The 22,050-nt window shown below is 44.1% G+C and overlaps 1 protein-coding gene across 5 annotated transcripts in view; it reads right to left on the bottom strand.

Annotated features, from left to right (window-relative positions):
- cdh4 (cadherin 4, type 1, R-cadherin (retinal)) overlaps window positions 1-22,050 on the bottom strand; it is a 247,797-nt gene that overhangs the window by 93,443 nt on the left and 132,304 nt on the right. For 3 of the 5 annotated variants that reach the window (XM_053868371.1, XM_053868374.1, XM_053868370.1), the window contains one exon: window positions 1,892-2,118. In XM_053868371.1, the coding sequence (XP_053724346.1) occupies window positions 1,892-2,118 (227 nt within the window). Of the gene's footprint in view, window positions 1-1,891; window positions 2,119-5,632; window positions 5,656-6,253; window positions 6,370-22,050 lie in introns of those variants that run through there. The other 2 variants (XM_053868372.1, XM_053868373.1) reach the window with 2 other exon arrangements.

Here is a 22,050-nt window from a genome sequence, read left to right on the forward strand (position 1 = left end):
CCCATTTATTCCCGGTTGAGTTATTGAACTGCTTTGAAACTACATCACCTTCTCTTGAGTGGAACATTTGCTCAATCAATGTCAATTATTACACCGTTTCCAGGCGGAGCAGCGGGCAGGGTTTTAATTCCCTCTCCCTCTCAAAGCCTCCAGCTACATGACTTGTACACTTCATATGCCGTGATTAGAAACATGAGTAAACACCGAGCCCGACTGGATCCAGCAGGCAGATCCGGAAACATGATAATGGCTGTGTGTCACAGCGCAGCACCGGGTGTCAGTGACGGCAGCGGTGCTGGTGGACCTATGGTGCTGCAGCGTTGCTATTAGTGCTGTAGCAGGTAATGGCTCCATGTTTCTACTTGACATCTGCAGACTTGGAATTGCATCATTAAAGCTGTACACGCGCTCTCACACAGAGGAGGGGGGACGAACATCCACAGAGCAGGTGACATGATGTCAGTTGGGGGAAGAGAGCAACTCTTTAACGGCAAGTTTGCTTTTTGGGTTTGTATTTCAAGAAGGGCTACATTAAAGTGGAAAAAAAGCAGGACCTCGGAGACACAAGAGGAACCATTTGAAAACAAAAAAACACATTTGGTATGCTAAATAAATGTGTATTCAGAGCGGCAGCCTGGACGAATCAATGTTTCACTGCTTTTAAAGCAACAAGAAAATCCCAAATTCATCTTGAAGGCCAGGGAGCTAGCGTGTCTGGAGAGTGTGAGGCGAGCGCTGTGTAACAGTACCATGCAAAATTAGTAATGCATCCAGATCCAGAACATTTGCGTATCATTACTCACCCTGGTGGCTACATTAACGTTTGTTTTGACGTTAGCCATTAGCTCACTTACATGACTCAAATGTGTTTTGTTCAACTGAAGATGTGTAGTGCTGAAGACAGAAGTGCAACCTGAGAAGTTAAGTAACGCCATTTTTTTCATCACTTTTCACAGATGTTTTTCTTTAGATCGTTCAGTAATGAAGACGGTATGGAATATAGAAAGTCTTCCTCGATCGTGATGTTGAGTTTGCAATTTTATTATAGAGACAACCTTGTTAGGAGTAGCAGAAGTCACACAGTCAGCACCTGAAGACGAGCCATTCGCTGTGTTACTTTGTGCGTTCTAAGTTATAGATTAAAGTTAAAATTGAACCATCAACGCACATCTGCTCTCTGCAAGATTCAGATGAAAATGGCCTCATTCCAAATCAGTGCTTGATATTGACATATGTTTCAAAGGTGCTTGAGGTTCAGATCTGACGGCACGGTTCGGCTTTCTCTCTCCGAGAGGCTGAACCAAATAAAGCACTTTTCTTTACTTCTTTCAGCTAGTGTTGACCTCTGCTGACAGGAAGCCACACTAGAACAAAATGCCAGACAGGAAGGCATCTGTTAAATAAAACTCAAGAACTCGCACCACTGTTCCGACATTGAAAGCGTGGAACCTTTGCGGTCAAGTGCATCTCTCCATTGGATTTTATGAAACAACATGTGTCCAACTGTGCTTCCTGTGGGGAAACCTGTGGTCAAGGACTTGCGATGCCAAAGACAAGCCATGTTTGTTCCTCCTTTTTATTCTGAATCAATGTCACCGCAATTGTTTGGTTTGGAAACTCCAATTCCAGATAATCAAGCCGCGACTCAGAATCGCTTTGTAAAGCAGTTCATCTTAGAAAAGGTCAAAGAGACAAAGGATTTTGAAGTTGCCGCTTTAATAGAGCGTAAAATGGAATCAGCAAATGAAGCAGACCATTTGAAAACCAAGGCTGTGATGTCTTTAGAAGAGGTCCGATAAGGTTATATTAGAGTTCCAAAACGGTCTTGCGGCGACCAGCCAATTTATATTCATAGTAAGACGCGTTCCTGTAATGCGCCGTGGCTCCTTACCTTTGTCAGGGGTAAGGGATGGGGGTGTCCAGCTGGGGCCAGCTTCACCGTGGTCTCCCAAATACGTGGGTCGTGAAGGCCCAGGGCGGTCAGCATGAACTGCACCGGCTCTGACAGGTTGGCCACCTCTTGCTCGGCGTACACCGTCCCGTCAGGCCTCACGCTGAAGTTGGGGTCGCTACTTACAAAACCCACCTCCCTGTTGTGCTGGCAATCGTCGAACCTCACTGCGGAGACAGAGAACAGGAAGCAGGTTGAGATTTAGAACGACGCCAATCTGGTTGATGAGTAAATCCTCGGCAAATCTGGCAGGTTTGAGATTAGCCATCCACCAACACATGTATCAAACTATCTCACCCTGACACTGCTGATTCACCACTTTCAAATATTATTCAAAAACACAGCGCTTATCTGTTTCTGCGGAGGAAACACGGGGGAGACGGCATCTTTTTTTGGCAGATTATTCTTGTCCAATAGTAGAGAGACAGCAAGGAAAATATGTCAACAACATGAGAGAGTTTTACCCAAGAAACAGTGTGTGACAGTGTGACTCAAGTATTGAACAGGTAACATTAATAAAATGATCTAAGGCCCTCTGGCATCCATCAATCCATCGGGTTTGTGTTCACTGAACTGTGTTGGGCTTTTCTTGAGATCATTTTCAATCCAATGGCAAATTAAATCCAACTCACACGCTGCACGCATCATAAGAGTTTACGGCGTGACGCAGAACCATGCGTCAGGAAAATGACTCTTTTCATCCTTCCTGTCTTTCAGTCGCGCACACAAAGTTAAAACACACTGTGATCTTATCGTACAAACTCTGGCAGCTGAAAACAAAACAAATTGATTTCATAAATCACGCAGGGAAGAGATATTCCGCTCCCAACCACGGCGAGATGATTGTTTAAAGTCAGAAACGCTGCATGAAGAATTAGGCGGCGCCCGCTCCGTATCTAGCCATCTTTTCAATTCATCTCTGAGCGCGTGCGACGTCGCTCCCAAGCATCAGACTCATAAAGCGGGAGCAGCGATGATGCTACAAACCTCGGCGTAATTGCACTTGTAATGGGGCGGGTGGGACACGCTTTCGCGACGTGTCTATCAGTCTGTGTTGGCGAAGACCGTCCACATTAAAACAGCCGCGCACAAGGCTTGCGCTCAATAAATGCCTTGTATTGTGGTTCGCACAAAAAGGTTGTAAATCATTAAGCATCAGGTTGTGACACGGACCAGCATGAATTGTCCGCCGATGAATTGTGATGGCAGCCGTGCTTTATGTAAATCACCTTAATTAGCTTGAACCGCGCAGGCTAATTGTTGTCACTTAAATGGGTCTCTCGCGGCGCAGCTGGTGCGTCACTGCAGAGCTCTGCTCACAACTGCTCCTCCTCGCTCTCTGTGTGTGTGTCTGGTCAGCTCAAATGTTGCCTTGCTGCCGGTGAGGACGAGACATAAATGCTGCCTATGAGGCACCTCTTTAGCGCCGCGCTGTAAGTGTCTCTGCTTTTTTAATGGACTTCCTGAGTCTCAGGTTACCTTGGAGGGGTTGAGTTCACATGGTAAGACCTTGACACAGTTGATTGAGCCGGAGGGGTTTGTGTGAGAGAAGTGACGTAGGCACACGTTCAGCTCTCAATGACAGAGGAATCAATAGAAGATGCACTTTACACTGTGATGCATGGTTTGAGTGTGTGATGGAAAAGGGAACCGGTGCCATTATATATACAGTGGTACCTCGGTTTTCAAACGTCCCAGAATTCGAACAAATCGGAGTTCGAACAAAAATTTCAAGAATTTTTTGCTTCTGATTTTGAACTAAAATCCAGAACTCGAACGCCCCCCAAAAAAGCCAGAAAACCTAACGTGTGCGGACCGACCAGCTGACCCACGACACGCTTTGTTATTGTGTGTAACGCAGCCTCTGTATGCAGACATGTCCCGTTAGCTACATTTACTGACTGTTTTTTCTTCATATTGAGGTGTAAAACCTTTCCTGTCTCCACACTGGACCGTGGTAGAGTGTCACAGGGGAGGTGCTCGCTCTCCACACCTCCACTCCAGGGTCTGATGTCCTGTTGTGGGCTGGAGCTGGGACAGGGATGAGGCCAGTCTGGGACAGAGCGTGACTTGGTTTATGACTTTGTCACAGCCAAACTGCACAGAAGCGCACATTCAGAGCTGGACACGCACCGGGCACCTCTTCACTTCTGGAGAGACGTCACTGACTCGGCAACCCCTCCCACATGCAGCGGCCACACACATAGAGGAACAGCCACCTGCAGCAGACACTCTACATTCACTCCTACAAAAGACTATTTTAAGGCTTGGAACGCATTATTTATTTTTCCATTCATTATAATGGGAAAAATCCATTTAGATTTCAAACAAAACTTGCTTCTCGAACGGCCGTCTGGAACGGATTGTGGTCGAGAACCAAGGTACCACTCTAATAATATACAATAGCAATTTGATATTTAATATTACGTGTCAAATTGAGGGCAAGACTTAATTTTAACAAGTCTTACTCGTAGCCAGGAAGGTGTGTAACAATTTTGGGAGGCCAATGACCATGATTTTTGCTTATTAAAAAAGTATACTTTTTGAAATATAGGAAACCCCAATGTTTAGCAGGACAAAGGGAATACTTTTAATAATGGACTCAATCAAAATTGCGCTGAAAAATGAGAATTAATTCCCCAGTAATTCAGAATTTGTATCTGCAATGGCTTTGAAACCTGCGTTGTGTCTACTTCAATGACCTGCTTTGATCCTTTAAAATACATTCTGCCTCGGGTTTCGTACCCTAATGCGGAGCCTGCTCTCTGAAATAACAAACTGCATGTATTTCCTCAGGAATGAAATGAAAACATAAAGTGTAGGTGAGATCTGATGCAAGTTTTTCTTCATTCTTCTCAGCCTCAACCCTCCCCCCTCGCAGGCGTGTCTTCTTATTTCTATATTTCAGTGTGTCCTGCCATCCACAGCAGCGTCTGGCAGGCTGGTGTCATTCTGCTCCACTGCACTCCTCTTGCTTGTACAGCACAGAACATACTGTCCAACAGAGCGAATGGCTGCACAGTCCTGGCTGAAACAGAGAGGCCAAGCAGCCGTGTCTGACCGGCTGCCTTCAACACACACACACTTACACACAGACTGCCGTTGTCTCTTTATGCTTCTAAACCAAGAACAATTCTGAAGAGAAGGCCAATATATTACATCCTTTAGGTGTCTGAATCCTCACAGAACACGCTGACCATCGCTGTCCTCCCCCCTCTCCCACTCCCTCCATCATGTTGTTCACCTGTCACCTCTCCTTTCCTGCACTCCTTCCCTCCGTGTCACCGCCCTGCTCCCTGTCTCCTCAACTCCCACGTCCTCGATGTCCTCCTTTCACATCACCATGGCTTTTGTCGTCCCTCCCTCGCTGTTTAACCCCACACCCTCCCACCAGCGTCCAGCCCCCGCACACAGTTCCTCTACTGATGCCAAGTCTGTGCCCAGCAGGTTATTACAATGTAAAGAAAGAAAGCTTCACAGCAAAGTCAACATCACTTTTACGCTCTGGTCAGAGGCGTGTTTAGGGCCATATTGATTCCCTTTTAACACAAAGCAGCAGTCTAGCTGCAGATCTGCTTCTGTTAACAGCCTTTATTTACTTCCTAGTCTCCCTTTATGACACTTGGATCTTCGACGTACTGAAGGTCCGGTCACATCTCCTGCTACTGCATTCATACTTACCATCAGTGCTCACTCGAACTCGCCTATCAAATCAAAGCAAACAAACTTTAAATAATCACTTCAGACAAAACCAGAAAGCCAATGAAAGCAAAACCCAACGACCCATGAGCCATCCTGAAGGCATGTATAGACCAAGCGCCACTCTTCTGCTACACACACCCAAGTAGTTGCTGGTTTCCAGTCACTCGAGCATCTTCATCTGAGTCTAGTGGCAGTGGATAGTCAACACAGAGAAGCAGAATTATGGCCCTTCACCTACATAAGAGGTCTATTAAAAGCAAACTAAGACATGGATGCAGATGTTTCTGGGTCCATCAGAGTCCATCTTGACTCTTTCCCCCCAAACAAGTCGGCGGTGCCACCCTCATATTGGAGGGTGACATTGTGTTAAGCCGTCTTTCCAAAAAATGAATGTGTAAAATGGTGTGAATGTACCTCTAGCAGTATCAATACAGAGGGAACAAGTGAAAAGACATTTGAGAGTCTGTTTTGAAGACACTCAAACACGGAAAGCTTTGGCTTTTGAATATTGCCATCCTCTCCATAAGAGTCATTCAGAATGGACAGAATGGAAGCAGCAGTTCGACTCAGAGCCTCTGTGGAATGACTGAGCTTCTTCACCTGTCTCTCAGTAGCGCTGAGCAGAGAAAACTCATCCGGTCCACCTGTGTCCACCAGCCTGCCTTTTTGGTCACCTCACCAGAATGTTAAGTTGAGTTTGGGTCCTTCTTGTCAAGGACACAAATGACTGAATAGTCATTCAGTTTGTCATCATTAATAATAACGGCAGGTTTAAAGACATCAAGGCCAGCGGGATTCAAAGGCAGGCTTCACTTTCACACCACCGAAAAGAAGAACAACACCTAGTTATGGTACAACGTAATTGGAAGAGCATCAACTGTGTCACCGACGGCGCTGATGAATCGGTCCAGACAGAACATATGGGGCCGCTTCTTTTAAAGTGCTCTTCATCACAACAGTGGCTCAGCGCTAAATAAACACTTCCTCAGGAGACCTGCTGCTTTGCACCAGGCAACAAGGAAAAATCACCACTCGAATACATTTGCGGAAATGGTTTACCCGCCAGTGAGTCACTGACAGACAGCGGCATAAAACCAAATGACGGATCACAGGAATGTCATAACTAATACGGCTGACGATGACGCTCGCCCATTTGAGTTTGACAACCAACAATTTCCCCATTATTACAGTCATGAGTCCTTGCATGTTCACATAACTCAGACTCTGGTTCATTTGTGTGCGCATTGTAAACAGGGACACACTTTCTGCAACAAAAGAGGGTGAGTATACGCGACAGACCACTGCAGCTTCAGAAGCTTCAATACAACTTCCAGCCTCATTTGAAGCCGACCGTTGCATTGTCTATTCTTCAATCTTTGCTCAACAAACAGTCAATATTGCAGGGGTTCAACACCGAACATTTGCACAGACCATGTCCTTTTTAATGAAAGAACATTCAAATAATAATGAATGATAAATATTTTAATACCATAGTTGTTTAGTCGCTTTCATTTTGATCACAGGTTGTTATGGAATTAATGGCTAAGAAAGGAAGCATGATTGTTTTTGGAAATGTTCATGAAATGACTTGCTCAATTAAGTCTAAAAAACAACGTAAACAGAAGCAAAACCCACAGCATTGTGCTATGTTATCAGTACTGGGGTTTCCATCCGCCTATTCCGATTCGAATTTTTCGCAAATAGTGAAAATAGACATGAATGGAAATTTGCAAAAAAAGATTTTACGCTTGCAGGAGGTGGATTTCTCAGCATATCGTTGGACCAAAACCTCACACGTCTGGACCGGATATCACGTCACACATATATGTCCTGGTCCAAAAAAAAATGGCAGTGGAAAATAGAGTGAGATATGTTTGGGGCGACAATAATCCCAAACTAATAATAAATGGAAACAGCCTATTTTCTTTTTGCACATTGCCAATAAATGCCCCAAGAAATATTTGAAACGCTCGGATTGAAATCGGACAAGTTACCAATATCTAACTCTTGTTGTCTACTACACCAACGCCTCTAGAATGGGGGACTAACTTTCTCAAAAAGCATCTGTTGCCAGCACAGAGTGATACTTCATACTTAAACAAAAAGAAAAACATCGACTTCAGCAGATTACTTTCCACGGACATGCTTGTTATGACCTTGTAAAGTGTTCACACCGATATTAATACAAGTTTGCAGGGCTTCAGCTATCAGTGTATTTTCCCAAAACAACAGATTCTCGGTGTCTGTGTGGGTTTGGTGAAAGAGTAATTGCACAGTTTCATGAAGTGTTTACTTGAGATGCAAGGATTTGTTTGAAGGGTACAAGAGGGTGAAAAGTATTTGGGGACATGTGCATGAAGTGGGAAGAGCTTTGACAGTTGCCAATGACTTGTGCAAACAGAAGACCTGCAATTGTGTAGTGGCCTATATACATGGTGATATATGTCATATATTGACATGCTGACTTTTGAGTCCTATGCTGACACTGAAGGCAGCCTTCAGCGTTGCATGTTGACGCATTAGGTTTTCAATAGAAGCACATGTTCCACCTTCGGCGGTATATCCTGATGCCATGGGCAGCGCATCATGTAATAGAAAGATGGAGGTTGGGGATAGGTGCAGTAAGCCACAGAGCACTGCTCTTTTCTAAAGGTAAGGACATGTCAGTTGCTCTTTAAAGCCCATCAAACAGCCGTGTGTTTAAGTCACGGTGTCTTTCGGCAATGCTGAAGGCACATAAGGGGTTATACATACAGCCCAGAGGATTATTATTATTTATTTATTTATTTATTTCTACTCCCCTGGCTGCCTGGGACCATGTTGGTGACCCCTGACCAAGTAGTGGGCCTTCAGTTTGACATGCAGTTCTTTGAAAGATCATGAGAGTCAAAGAAACAACATCAAGTCTGAGGTGAAAAGCAGTGCTTCATTGCCGCTTGTCCGGGCAACCCAGGGCGGTTGAGAGGAGCTCAAGTGCTCCTCAAATAAAGTGGTCGCTCACTTGCTCCAACACTTTAAACTTTTTAATCCCGCTCCATCTTGCCTCCCAGATCCATCCTGCCCCTCCCGAGGAAGGCGGGTAAGTAATTCCATTTACACACTTCTGTTTTTAAAAACACTCCAGGTACATTGTGACTTCCCTGAAAAGGGTTTTTTTTTTGTCACAGCTGGAAATGGATTTCTCTGCCTCTGCAGTTCTCCTTTTTTTTTAACAAAAGCCCACACAGTTCCCTCTGACAGCTCACGCTCATGAAAAGGAGACCACTGCTACTCAAGTGTGTGTCGTGGTGGCGCGTGAGTGAGAGAGATAAGAACCACGAGCACGAGAGACAGGGGACGTTGGGAGTGGGAGGGTGTGACAAAGCTGCTCCCATGTACAATTATTACATTGCATGCATAAATACGCACGGGTGTCAGTAACTCCCGCTCCCATAGGTGCGCATGCAAGTGCGTGACACTGAGAGAATGGAGGCCGGCTGCAGGAAAAGGCTGTCATCTCACATTAACATTAGTCACGGCGCATGTTTCTCTGGTGAAACAGAACTACTCTGGCGCAGTTTTAGCTGCCATTCCAAAACATGTTTACAGAAATGTTTTGTTGGCATCTGGCAGATCCAAATGCTGTCACCTCCCTCCCCCTGCGCTCACGCTTCCCTCTCAGTCTGCTTATTCCAAATGTGGCATCTGGATGTATTCTTGACATCGCCATTTCAATAGGCTGTCGCTTGTTAGAACCTGTTGGAGATGATGGTATACTGTACAAGAGAAGTTAGCATCAGTAAAAATCACTTACATAATGTGTGTAGCAGGTGCTGACCATAGTATATTTCATAACTTTTACAGATGTTTATCTGATTCATAAGTGACATTCTTCCTTTCTTCCATCTTAATGATGAGAGTTTACAGCTGGACCGTGAACATCGCTTCTGCATCCACTGCTACTCGTGCTGTATTTTCTCCCACGGCGTCTGCTACTTATTTTGCGTTTTCTTTTTACACTCATGCGACCACCATCACAGTGTTTTGACCGTGAATCGGCACCAAACCTTCTATCCCACTGTTTGATCTCCATCAGAATAACTGACTATCACTCTTCAGAATGTGATACCGTCTCGCTCTCCGTTTTGCTCCTATGACATAACTAAAACCTCCGCAACCAGGTCTGGTTTCATACTTTTTTTACTAAAAAGGTTTGATCGAAATCCTTTTCTAATGTTACTCAGACAGAGGTTACAGGTGTCCACCATCCGCTTGTGTTGAGTAGCAACTACAGCAGGCACCATATTTACAGATTGGCTTGTATAAATGCCGCCATGTTGCCTGTCGCTATGTTGCCACACAAATGGTTAAGTACGACGGTGGGAGAGACATTTTAGTTTGCTCTTGTAGATCGCTCTGTTACCATCGCGACAGACCGACTGAACAACCGAAGAGTTGAGATATGTATAAACCAGTATACGTATGACTAGACGCTGCACTGATCCTCAGATCTTTTGAGTAAAACACTGATATGGTGATGTGTAGATTTGGCGTCCAACCACCTTCCCATGGTCCATTTCTATGCTGTTTATTAACACAAGCAAAGGCTTAAAGCAAATGTCATTGACATCATAGGATCGTTGGGTCAAGCATTAGCTATGTTGCTATTTAGCATTGGCTCACATGTCACAGATACTCATTCACCGTAACAACAGGAAGAAAAACTAAGACTTCAGTTATTCACTTTTATTTAAGCTCTTCGAACATAGTAACAAGTGTGCATTCACAGCGAGGGAAATACCTCACACTTGCTGATGTTATCTGCAAAGTTGAGCACAGAGGCGACAATGTCATCCTGCATTCATTCAGCTGATGGTCAAGTTCACAGGTCTTATATATGTAGAGTTCAGCCCAGCTGACCGATAATTGATAACCGATAAAACGTGAAAAGACAATGAAGGACTGTACTTCCTCACCTGCATGTGGATTGAGACATAAAGACAAGAACGGGTTTGATCCAGCGATGCTGTTGGTCTGGCGGTTCTGTGCTTGCAAACATGACGAAGAGGAGAGCGGTGCCGGGCCGGACCTAACTGCAGCACAGACCCTAATAGACTCCCGAGTCAGCACGATTTGCCAGAACCACAGAAGAAAACAATAACAACCCAACCTTTTTTTTTTTTGCTTTTTATAAGTCGTACTACATTTGCTGTGCTGTGAGTTTTGCTCAAGTATTTGGTTTGTCCTCCGTCCTTCTCTTATCTCTGGAGTAGCTTTCTCCCACATGAAGAGGCCCGAGGAATGAGAAAAGGGGGAGAGGCGAGATAAAGAGGGAGAGAGGGAGCAAAGCAGAGCGGAGGCAATTAAAAGACTGGGTCACAGATCGCAGTGCCAGGCGTCAGTGTGATTAATACACCTCCACTCAGCCTACAAGCTTTTTCTCCCCCCTTCATCCAGCCTCCCTTGCACACAAACACATCCCACCTAAACTCCTCCAGCATCTCCACCCTGCAGCACACACCAGGAAAACCTCCAAAGGAAGGCAACTAAGTTGAAGCTTTACTAAAAAAAAAAACACGACCTCAAACTCCAACTGAGTCTCTGGCAGGTGACCCTTCATTCCAGCTCTTTGGCAGACACCAGCAGCCTTGGCATGCGTGTCCTCATCCAAAGCCTAAAACCAAAGGCGAGTGTAAGTGATCATAAAATTTCGAGCTTCAACTTTAGCGTGAAATCCTCGCCTCTCTCCTCTTAAGGTTAATTATTGATTTCATCAGATTGGCCAAAAGTCCACTGAGCCAGTGTTAATCCCTGGAATATATTCTTAAACCCACTCAAGCTTATTAATGTCAGGGACGCAATAACAGCGGGTTTTTCTGGATGAGAACATTAAACTAACCAGAAAAGCAGTCAACTGCCGCCATTGGTGCACCATTTTTTTTATCCAGTGTTACAGCAATAACTTACATGATCTATATATTACATGTGTGAAATGTCACTGAGTGCAGCTCTGAAAACACGAGGGGCAGAGAACAGGGTGTGCAGCAGTGAAGCCATTCCAGTGAATCACAATAGCTTCAACAAGTACAGAACACCACCAAAAGTGAATGACTTCTGTCAAATCTGGCGGCTTCAGACCACATCCTGGATAGTGGTGACTTGGATCTGCGACAAAAAAAGTAATAAATGTGAATAACGATCACTATAATTATCACGATAAACACATTTACATTCTATTCTCATTCTAAGTTTCTCGTGAAAATGTTTTATAATGAAACTTAGTGGAGCTTGTTGACAACATCATTATTTGTTTATGTTTAAATAAAATAGTTAACTAAGTGTTTCATGTCACTGGTAGAACCCAGAAGGGCACGTTTCCTAGATGTTATTGAAGAAATATGAGAAATAATGTGAATAAATGATCCGTTTAGTCATATTCTATTCTGGAAATCATTATACAAACTGTCAGTCCTTTCTCTTGTGTGATGAAAAACCTTTTCACAATTCTCTCTCCTAAAATGGTTGTCTTCCATGGCCTCATTGAAGATTTCACTCACACTTTGACGCTTTAGAATTTGTTGATGGTCCCTAACTGATGCTGGGTCGTAGCATTAGCGCTGCCTGTGAGAGTGTGTCCTCGATCAGTGAAGCCTAATGGGGACGCGGAAGAGGACGCTGCCTCCAATACTGGAGCGGAGCTCCATCCAATATCCAACTATTTTCACCAGGGTGTTTCGCCGAGGCGCCAGCGCAGCAGGAGGCCTACATGTGTTGATGTGAACCAAGGCAGACCTATCAGGACCACTCCATCTAATAAAATAAACACGGACCCAGAGACTCAGAGTCGACCAGTGTCATGGATCAAAGGTTCCCTGTATTAAAAATAAGTACCATCGCGAACCAAAGTCCAGATCAGAGACGCGTTTAAAGAGAGCAATGAAAAAGTTTGTGGAACTGTCCAGCACTCATTTGGTATCCTTCAAAGGGTTATTTGGAAATGTGCCATATTTGTACCGACTGATTTCCTGGTTTCCTATGAGTTTGGATGTCACCCCTGCCGTTGTTTGACTTTACGCCGGCAACATTTGTTTCCTCTAACCGTCCAAAAACATGCAGCGGTTGCCTCACACACAGTTAAAAAGCATCTGCCTCATGATCACAAAAGGCAAGATTAAATCCCAGTTTGTTCACTGAATCGCATGTGTAGGAAGGGCAAACGCGAATCATCCCAGGAATGCATTCTTAGGAATAATGGCTTTTCATTACAGTCATTACACGGTTCATTGAAGGTCTCGGATATTTCCCAGAAGCTCATTTTGTTTCCCAGATCCCCTGGTTTGTTCACACTGGCTGCTTTGTCACCAGACCCAGGCGGGGTCACGGCACCTGGCTCCTGGCGAGGTGAAATGATGATGATGTGGCACTGGGAGATAAGAGGCAGTGTCGCCCTGAGGCACTATCCTCACTTTACCTCCTTTTAAAAAGATAACGCGGCGTGATAAAGCACGGCCTCTTCCCTGATACAGTCGATCGAAAAGCCTTCAAGGTAATGTCGGGCAAGAGCGATGCCGAGGAAGAAGAAAAAGGTTGGGTTGTTGTGTTCGTGCAGAACACTGTGTTCCCGAGGTAACGTATTAACATAAGAGGGGCGCCGCACGCTCCATCAGAGACGCCTCTTTCCTGCGGAGGTGGATTGATTCCCGGCCACATTTCATTTATATTGTGAGGTCGGCCATTTTTGTGGGGAGCTGTTGATGAGACGCTGTGCTAAAGGGCAGGCAAAAATTAAACTCAAGGATGGTTAATGCTCATTAAAGTTCATAAAAGTTCACACTACGGAAGTTTCTCATGTAGTATTTCTACACTATCAGGCCATAAATTATTCCAGTTTATGAATCAAAAGTTTTAAAGTCTTCAGTCGTGTAATGAGCCGCAATGAGAAGTCGCCCACCCACTTTCATGACTGCGATTTTTTTGTTTTTTGACATGAAAGGAAATGTGTTCGCTGAGCTTATTTCTGCCCTGAAACGATCAGCATATTTAAACCTTTTTAATGCTAAAACGATACCGCCAGTAACCATGTACACGTCATAGTAAACAGATGAAGAGTGGCAGGGGATAACGGAGAAGAGGAAGGCAACCAATGAGGTTCTGGGATACAGTAAATGGAGACATGACTCTGGAGGCAGGTGGCACTATTTATTTATTTAACTTTACCGTTGTCATTTTTTTTTCCGCCTAAATCGTGGAGCCATTTGTGTAAATGCTGCTCTAAGGTGGCTTTGATATATATATATATATATTCTACATATATATTCTTGAGAACAAATATGTAATGTGTAATACATTTCAAAGACAATTGAAAGGCTTTTATTTTTACCATTTTTATTTTTTAATTTTACACATTTTCCATTCCTCGATGTGAATGATGCAAACAGTTCAATTCACTGACTTAAGCGCTGATAAACTGATAAACAACCGTCACCACGGCCGCTCTCTCCCAGTGGTCCAGGTGACCGCTCAGAGAGTTTGTGTGTTTGCTCAGACAAGTGAAAAAACATTGGTCGCGAGGTCCATATTTGCCCGGCTGGACACCAGCCTTGACATGCAGATGAGACCATGCAACTCTCCAGTGGATCCCCTCAGACTCTCACACGTGGTGAGCAGCTTCTGATGAGTCTCCCTCCACATTCCTCTCACCTGCCCTCACACAAACACACTCACTGGCGGCTCCCGCTCGCACCGTTTTGGGTTTTGTCTCCATCCTTCCAACCTTCTCGGAGTTATTAGCATACGAGTGATTGTTTCCCCGGTGATTGTTTAGTTGCTGTGTTCAGCGTGTCTCTGTGATTCTGTATAATTGCCCCAATTAGCATTACAAATACACACTCAGAGAGAAACAACACTTTTGGAGTCCGAAAGACTAATACGATGGAATGGAGGACAGGAGAAAAGAGCTCATGCAACAATTGTTGGACCAACACACACGAGAAAGGTGCGAACTGCAAGGATTATATATGATCTTAACGTGTCAGGGTGGACGTTACAGACGCTCCTTGGTGCTGGATAATATCATTTAGTGCAGGGCTTCTTCTAGGTGGGAGCGCCCCCTAGAGGACCCCTTAAAGTTTTAAACATCTGGGACACAAGGGCCACGAGACACTCAGTTTTAATATACTTGCCGCAGATGGTGGCAGCAGTGTGTCATTGAACTGATAGTTACCAAGTATGAAGAAGTTCTTGAAAAGAAAAAATGATAAAGACAGAGATGGCGCCCCCAACAGTCAATACTGTTCATGAAAGCACCTTGGAGCAATTTTTAAAATGAAAATGAATTTTGACGATACTTTCATTTACACTTATCTTCTTTTATTTATGAAAAAGAAAATATGATATAATAGACGTTTTAATGTTTTATTCATGAAGTACCAATTTTCTCAACATTTTGCATCAAGTGTATTTTTTTCTTCTTTTTTTCTTTTGTAAATTTGATGAACATGACTTGCACCTGGCTCTGCTGCTGGATGGACTTTTTTGATGACAAAAATCTTTGCGCTGATCACATGGCTTCATGTCATTTCACAAGGTTTATGTTTGTTTACATGTGAGGTTATAGAACACAAATAAAATTTTGGAATCAGAAAGGAATCACTTCTATTCCTGGAATGGGACCCGGAGCCATTTGTTCTGGAAAGGTGGGCCCCGACATCAGAAAGGTTAAGAACCCCTGGTTTAGTGCATCGGGAGCTATTCATGTGGACATAAAATATTATTACTACTGTGGTCCTACATCATATACACTCAGTATTTGTGCAGAGCAACTACTGGCATAGTCTTTCTTCACTGTCAGGTGCGCAGGAAAGGAAAGCCACGACCTACAGTACCAGTAAGTCGCAGAGGTTCCTCAGGTAGATGGTGGGACATCGCAAGCCTTTGTCTCATATCCCTTTCGTACTTCAACTTGATATAGGTGGTATACCTTGTATTTACATGAATAGTTTCTCACAAGCCCTAAACAGTGCACAGCCCTGCTCTCGCTTATGGTCTGAGGGGGACGTACATCCAGGACTTCGCAGTACACAATCATCGTCCCGTCTGATCTTCACTGGCTGCTCTGGACGTCGAATTCCCAAATAATCGCCATTGCACATCATCAAAAAATCGGTTTCCTGACAGAGGAAGCTTGTAGTTTGGCTGTGTGAATTCTCCACAAAAGACAATCCCTGGCAACTGTTCCACAGTCAGTCGTGGCTATGTGTCCCCGAGGACTCATATACGTTCACAAACACTCGCATTCTAACGGGAATTTAGATTTAAGAATCTTGCATTCTGCTCACAGCTTTCACCACCACAAGCATTTTGCCATCACTCTCCATTTATCCTCCATCAGGATCAGAGAGTAACAGCAGAGGGAGAAGCAGCCTCGAGTGGCAGGAGCTGTTGATGCTCCAAAGAAAACTTGAGAATGTCAGAAAGAGGAAACTTACAGTTGTAAACAAAGCGCTAGGAAGAAGGGATGGCAACGGAATGCAAGGTTCACAGCTAGTGACTGGAGGCCCACAGTCCAAGAAGAGGTGTGACTGGCGACCTGTCCAGAGAGTCTCCTGCCTCACACCCAGTGCTTCTCCAGACCCACGGACTGGATGGATAGCAAGTGAGGAACCAACAAACTCACTGAATTCTGAGATCGCTGTTTTATATGTCGGTGCATCTCATGACCTCAGACAGTGGAGCCGGTCATCTGGATAGTACTTTCCAAGTGTAAAGAGTGTAAAGTCGCCACTTCCCAACAGCAGCGATCGAATGTAAGACGCATCTCCTTCATTATCCTTGGCTGTGAACCATTCCTCTCTAATCCTGTCGACACTCCCACCCCACCCCCGAGGCAACAGTCAAGAGCACGGCACTGGTCTCAACGGTCCCAAGACAAGAAACACAACTTATCCTTATTTCCCCAGGAGGAGATGAAGGCCATCGCAAAGGGTATCTCACACGCTGATATCACACAGCAGTAATTGCCTGGATGCTGATTTTCTCTTTGGAAGTCCGGAGGCTGTTGCTGCACTGACCTTCCACCCGCTGGCTCATGGTATTTATCTGGGGAGACTTTGAAGAGCAAACATTCAGACAATGTGATGGGATGGTTTATTTTTTTTTTTTTAGATCCTGACCTTTCATCTGGGAAAAGGTCACTTTTCTGATCAATCGGCAGAAAAGTGATCGTGGTCATGATTGTGAGCCTGTCAGCATCATGATGAGAAACACCGTAAAAAAATCACACACACAAAGCCTGTGTCAACACCTGAAGTGAGGTTGGTGACTTGCGTAGAGGTGGTTTCAGGCCAACGCTGAGGAGAATGAAACAAAGGCGCATCTTCAATCGTGAGTCCGGTCAGCTCTTGTCATGAGTCCATGTACAGGGACAAGGACGGGTCTCCATCACATGACCTCTTGAGGCTTCGAGGAAACATGCTCTTCGATAAAGTAAATAAATAAATAAATCTCAGTTCATTCCAGCCATTTTCCCTTTGTAGTCGTCTGAAACCGTTCCAGAAAATCAATTAAAAACATGAGAAATCCATTTGCACCTGATGTTGTGCTTCCATGTCCCCTCTTGAGAGCGTTTGATGTCCCCAACTGTCTAACACTGGGTAAGTGCTCAGATCATAGAGAGGGCAACCAGCCAGGGCCCCAGCAATCTCTTTCCTCTCTTTCGCTCCCATGAAACTCCAGAATACACTCGTGTGACAAAACACTTGGTCATTCTGCCTTCCCACTTTTCAGGCTGTTTCTGCTAGCGATGAGGGGAAAAGGCAGTGATGACCTATAGCCAGCGTACAAAACCACATTCCAGCTGCCAAAACAACATTTAACACAGTTCAATGCCAACTTCCTCTTCAGCTGCGCTGCAAAAAATGTGTACTCCAAATGTAACACTGATATCAAGCATAAAAGAAAGAAATTCCATGTCCATGCACTGAGATATTTTTTCTTGACAAGTCGCCTTGAAACAAGCTCAGGACTAGAAATAACAAGCTATGGTGAAAGTGTGTAGAACGAAGCACCATATGCTGAATTCTACCTCAGTGCATTACTTGAAATGAGTCTCTGTATCAAGACTAGAATCGAGTGGAAATGCCTGGTTACTTTAGGTGAAATAAAGTATGAGAAACAAAGTATTTTTCCAAATACATACTGCAAAAAAGGACATTAAAAAAACAAGATAAAACAGTCAAACGTCGAATGGGATGACTTGACAGAACGCTGGTCCTCGCCTCTCACATCACACAAACTTGGTTCGAACTGTATTTACACAAAAGGGAAACATTAACACTTGAGACAAACATCAAACATGGCAAATAAGAAGACAGTTAATACACATAATCACATAACTATCCGTTTTTACGCCTCAACCCTTCTCCCATAATCCTTTGCTCCTTTATTTTATTTATCGAAGTTTTATTTGAAGATTTCCTGTCTGTTGTAGACAAAATAGATGAGGTTCTGCTTGAGATAAGACTTTTTGTGAAAAGTCAAAAACCAGAAATAAGGAATCCAGGCTTAAAACACGCTAAATGATCAAACACTTCTCGATCCAAGTTTTTTTTTCTTGTTAAGAACCACAGCTTCCACATAATCAATGCATTCAAGCAGAGTCAGCAGGTTACACAGCCGCTTCCTTCTTTACAGAGCGGGATCAACAACTTCAGGGTGAGCGATCGACCACCGTGGCCATTTCCTGGTTTCACCTTCCTTCCGTTATCAAGGTGATCTTGGAGACCTCAGCAGTCGTCCGTGCAGCTATCACTGTGAAGCCGACAGCGCTAGCCTTCGTTCGCTGCCGTAGACGGAAGCCGTCGGCCGATCTGCAGCAAACCTCAACTATCTACAGCCCCCTCCCCTGGCCACGGCAACACCATGACCCTCATCACGGCCGGACCACTCATCGCTCGCCAGTGGACAGAAGGGTGCACAAAGGTCACAGAGCTGAGGTTCCCTCTCACACCAGACATTTCATTACTTCCCATTAACTGATAATCGATCAGCATTGATCGTTTGCTTGGAAAAGGAAGACTTGTTTGGATGAGCAAGTGTATGTTAAGGGGCTGATTTACTAACAGATATGTTTATTTTCACATTCTAAATAAAAAAAAAAACAGGTTACCAGGAGAATGATGTATATCTTTCCAAAGAGCAAACTGGAATCTATGACACATTTAGTGTTTAAATAAATGGTATTAAATTAATATATTGACCACCTTCTATTCGGCCAATATATTATTACTTTTATTTTTTATTACAGCCTCTACATTTAGAATAATGTGTCTCACTTGAATTATAGTCTTCAACTTTCAATTATTGCCACAAACAAAAAACCCACGGTCAATATCAAACTAAACTAAACTTAAATTAAAAAAATGATATTATAACACATATTCTTTGAAATATTTATCAGCAATATTTTATTTTTCAAAATTCATCTGAGAGGGTGGATGGCCGTGTCAAACACAATGATGATTTAAAACATTTATAATATGAGCCATGTTTTTACAGGCTATATCCGAATGCTGGGGAATTTCTTCAGTTTTCCAGTGAAATATCCATCAATTCATCTATCATCCACTGATCTGTTGGTCGGGGTGAGAGGGCACAGCAGCTTCAGAAGGCTGCGCACCCTTCTCCAACATCCACCAGCTCTGACTCAGGGGTCCCAAGAGGCTGCCAGGCCAGTGAGCAGATACAATCCCTGCACCTGGGTCGACGCCTCAGTCTCCTCCCAGCCGGTTAAAAAAAGAAGGCAGCTAGTCATGAACAGGAACACTTGCCGACCCTTGTGTTTTAAGTGTAACTTCACATCCCACTTGTGCTGACAACAACTCGATTCTTTCCAAAAAAATCTTTTCAGCCTTCTTTGATTCGATGACTGATAACATGCAGCTCGAAATTGTTGTGGATGATTACAGCCGTGCAACAGTGAATTATCATATAGTTGCAAGCGAGGGATTGATTATTGTCTATCACTCACCCAAATCCTTTTTATTTTATCCACTACGAATGAGGCTTACGCACGATGGCTGCTTCTCCCTATAGGAACGCTCAAAATGCATTATCCCAACTGTCAATTTGGCGAGGAGTCGCGCCTGGCAAGACGCCAGCCTGGCAATCTGCTAGAGAAATTTACTGCTGTTTTGTTTTGTCTGGAACTAAAGCATGAGAACTCAGGAGGACCCAGAGAAGAAACAACACGGAAGCACGATGGACGCCAACTTTCCCAGGGCAGCATCATTCACTATTTAACTTGAACAATACACAAGTCAGAAAGGAGTGTTTTAGTCCTCAAGGGCGGCATGTTTTGAGCAACTGAATATATGTCGCATAATGCAAATAGAAAATCACCCCAGGGACGCAGAGCTCACCATATTGTGATTTCCATCCAAAACTATTTGCTTTCACTGTATAAACAGCAGTTGAAATCTCATTGAAAATTCAATTTAAATGAGCTCAATCGGACAGCCGCCGGCTGTTGCACTCTGGACGGAAGGAAAGAAGTCGCTCACGTGCGCGAGGCTGGGCCGTCACACAATCACAATTCAACATGGTGGAAGTTTAGTTCATGAGCAGCTTGTTTAAAAGCGCACCACTGCTCCCTGACCACCAGAGGTTGCTGTGCTCTGAATCTGGCTGAAGACGGCGAAGACTGAAAAATGTTCTATTTCAAAATATAGAGTGTAAATTCTGTCTCTCATCTAATGTCTGCTGGCAATATGAAATTACATCATAAAAACTATAAACAAATAAGTTTAGTTTTGAACAAATGTTTCTTGAGTCTCATACATTCCAAGATCTATATTCAATTCTGATGTATTTTAAGGGAGAAGAAATGTTCCCGGCTGTTTCAATAAATAAAATCAAATAAAACAAGGAAGTTATATTTCAGTTGCACTGAAAAATTCTGATGTGATCAAGTTTATAGTTTCACTCTGACTCCAGGAGGGCCACATAAATACAGTCAAAGGGCCACACAGGTGTGTTTGTGGGCATTTCTATGTGGGAGCCACCAAGGAACCAGTTCCAACTCGCTCACTGTGCTGTTGTTGTTGAAGTGCACACTCTTCTGTTTATTTACATTTGTCATCTCAACACAAAACACTAGTCATAAAACAGTGTCTACACTTTTGCATTTTCCAAAATACATTCTTTCTGTCTGCTCTTTTTTTTCATGAGAAAGTGGGCAGCTGGGGTACGAGCCAGCTTCACACGCGCATCTAGTCATTCATGCACAGTACCACAATTTTCCTTTCTTTCCAAATGATTTCACATAGAAATACTTTATTTGCGGTGCGCGACCCCGGTTTTTCACACACAAAAATAATTCACCAAACCTTATATTAGAGGTTAAAAGCATAGTTTGGTGTAATCACTGCGCTGCTGGTTCTTCATTTCCCCGACAAATTAAAAAGTTAGTGGAACAAATCAGCGCAAATGTTTCTCAATACAAAACAATTAATCAGTTGCGACTCCCTAAGAAGCTCAGTGATTATTTGTCTCATTACATTTGCTGTTTCACACAATCATGTGCTGCGTTGACTCGGCAGCTATTAATCTTCCGTGTCAGAGTCACTTCCGCAAACCAGAAAACAATTTGAGAACATTTGCTGAAAAGAAAATTCACAATCATTTAGAAAACAGAGTCGTCTTATTTTATTTATTTATTTATTTTTTAATGCAGAGTAGCGTTGGCATTTCTGTCCCCGTCAACTTGGCAGTGCTATTTCAACATTTTCAATATTTGGGCCGAGCTCAGCAACACGCCGGCTGGTGCTGAGCTCTGCGGCTGCTAACCCACGACGTATGCTCACACATAAATTGCATAAATCTGGCAGTGGCCGTGGGCAGTGAGGTGACAGAGGCAGATGAGAACATCCCGTGCAGTATGAAGGATGGTAGCAGCCGTTCCCTCAGGCCACAGTGATGGCGATCCCGCCACATCGATCCAGCCACTGCGGAGCCTGAAGTGCAGAAGCCTTTTGGCTTTGTCAGCATTGTTCAGCCTCAACACCGCTGCTACTCCCTGGCCACAGCTACACACCCGGGAGAGAGAACCGCCAAGACAGTGGAGGGAAAAAAAAAATAATGTGGTGTGTCTGGAGCCAGACAGGTGGCGCAGGATTGGCTAAATAACCACTAAGCAGTGAATGAGCACTTCCCAATAATCCCGCAGCTTTGCTGCTTGGATGCAGGTTTACTGTCAAGATGATAAACCAGAAAGGTTGTCTTCATTTACTGCTAACCAAGGCACCTGTTTGCCAGGTTCAGCCTGCCAACTGCTCCTCCAGGGAAAGTTATGCTGCTAATCTTCTGCGCTATTTGCTCAGGTGGGGATTTGGCGGCGCTGAGCCTCCGACAGCACTCGTGCC

Source organism: Synchiropus splendidus, chromosome 6, assembly GCF_027744825.2.
Source record: "Synchiropus splendidus isolate RoL2022-P1 chromosome 6, RoL_Sspl_1.0, whole genome shotgun sequence".
Classification (NCBI taxonomy): Eukaryota; Metazoa; Chordata; class Actinopteri; order Syngnathiformes; family Callionymidae; genus Synchiropus; species Synchiropus splendidus.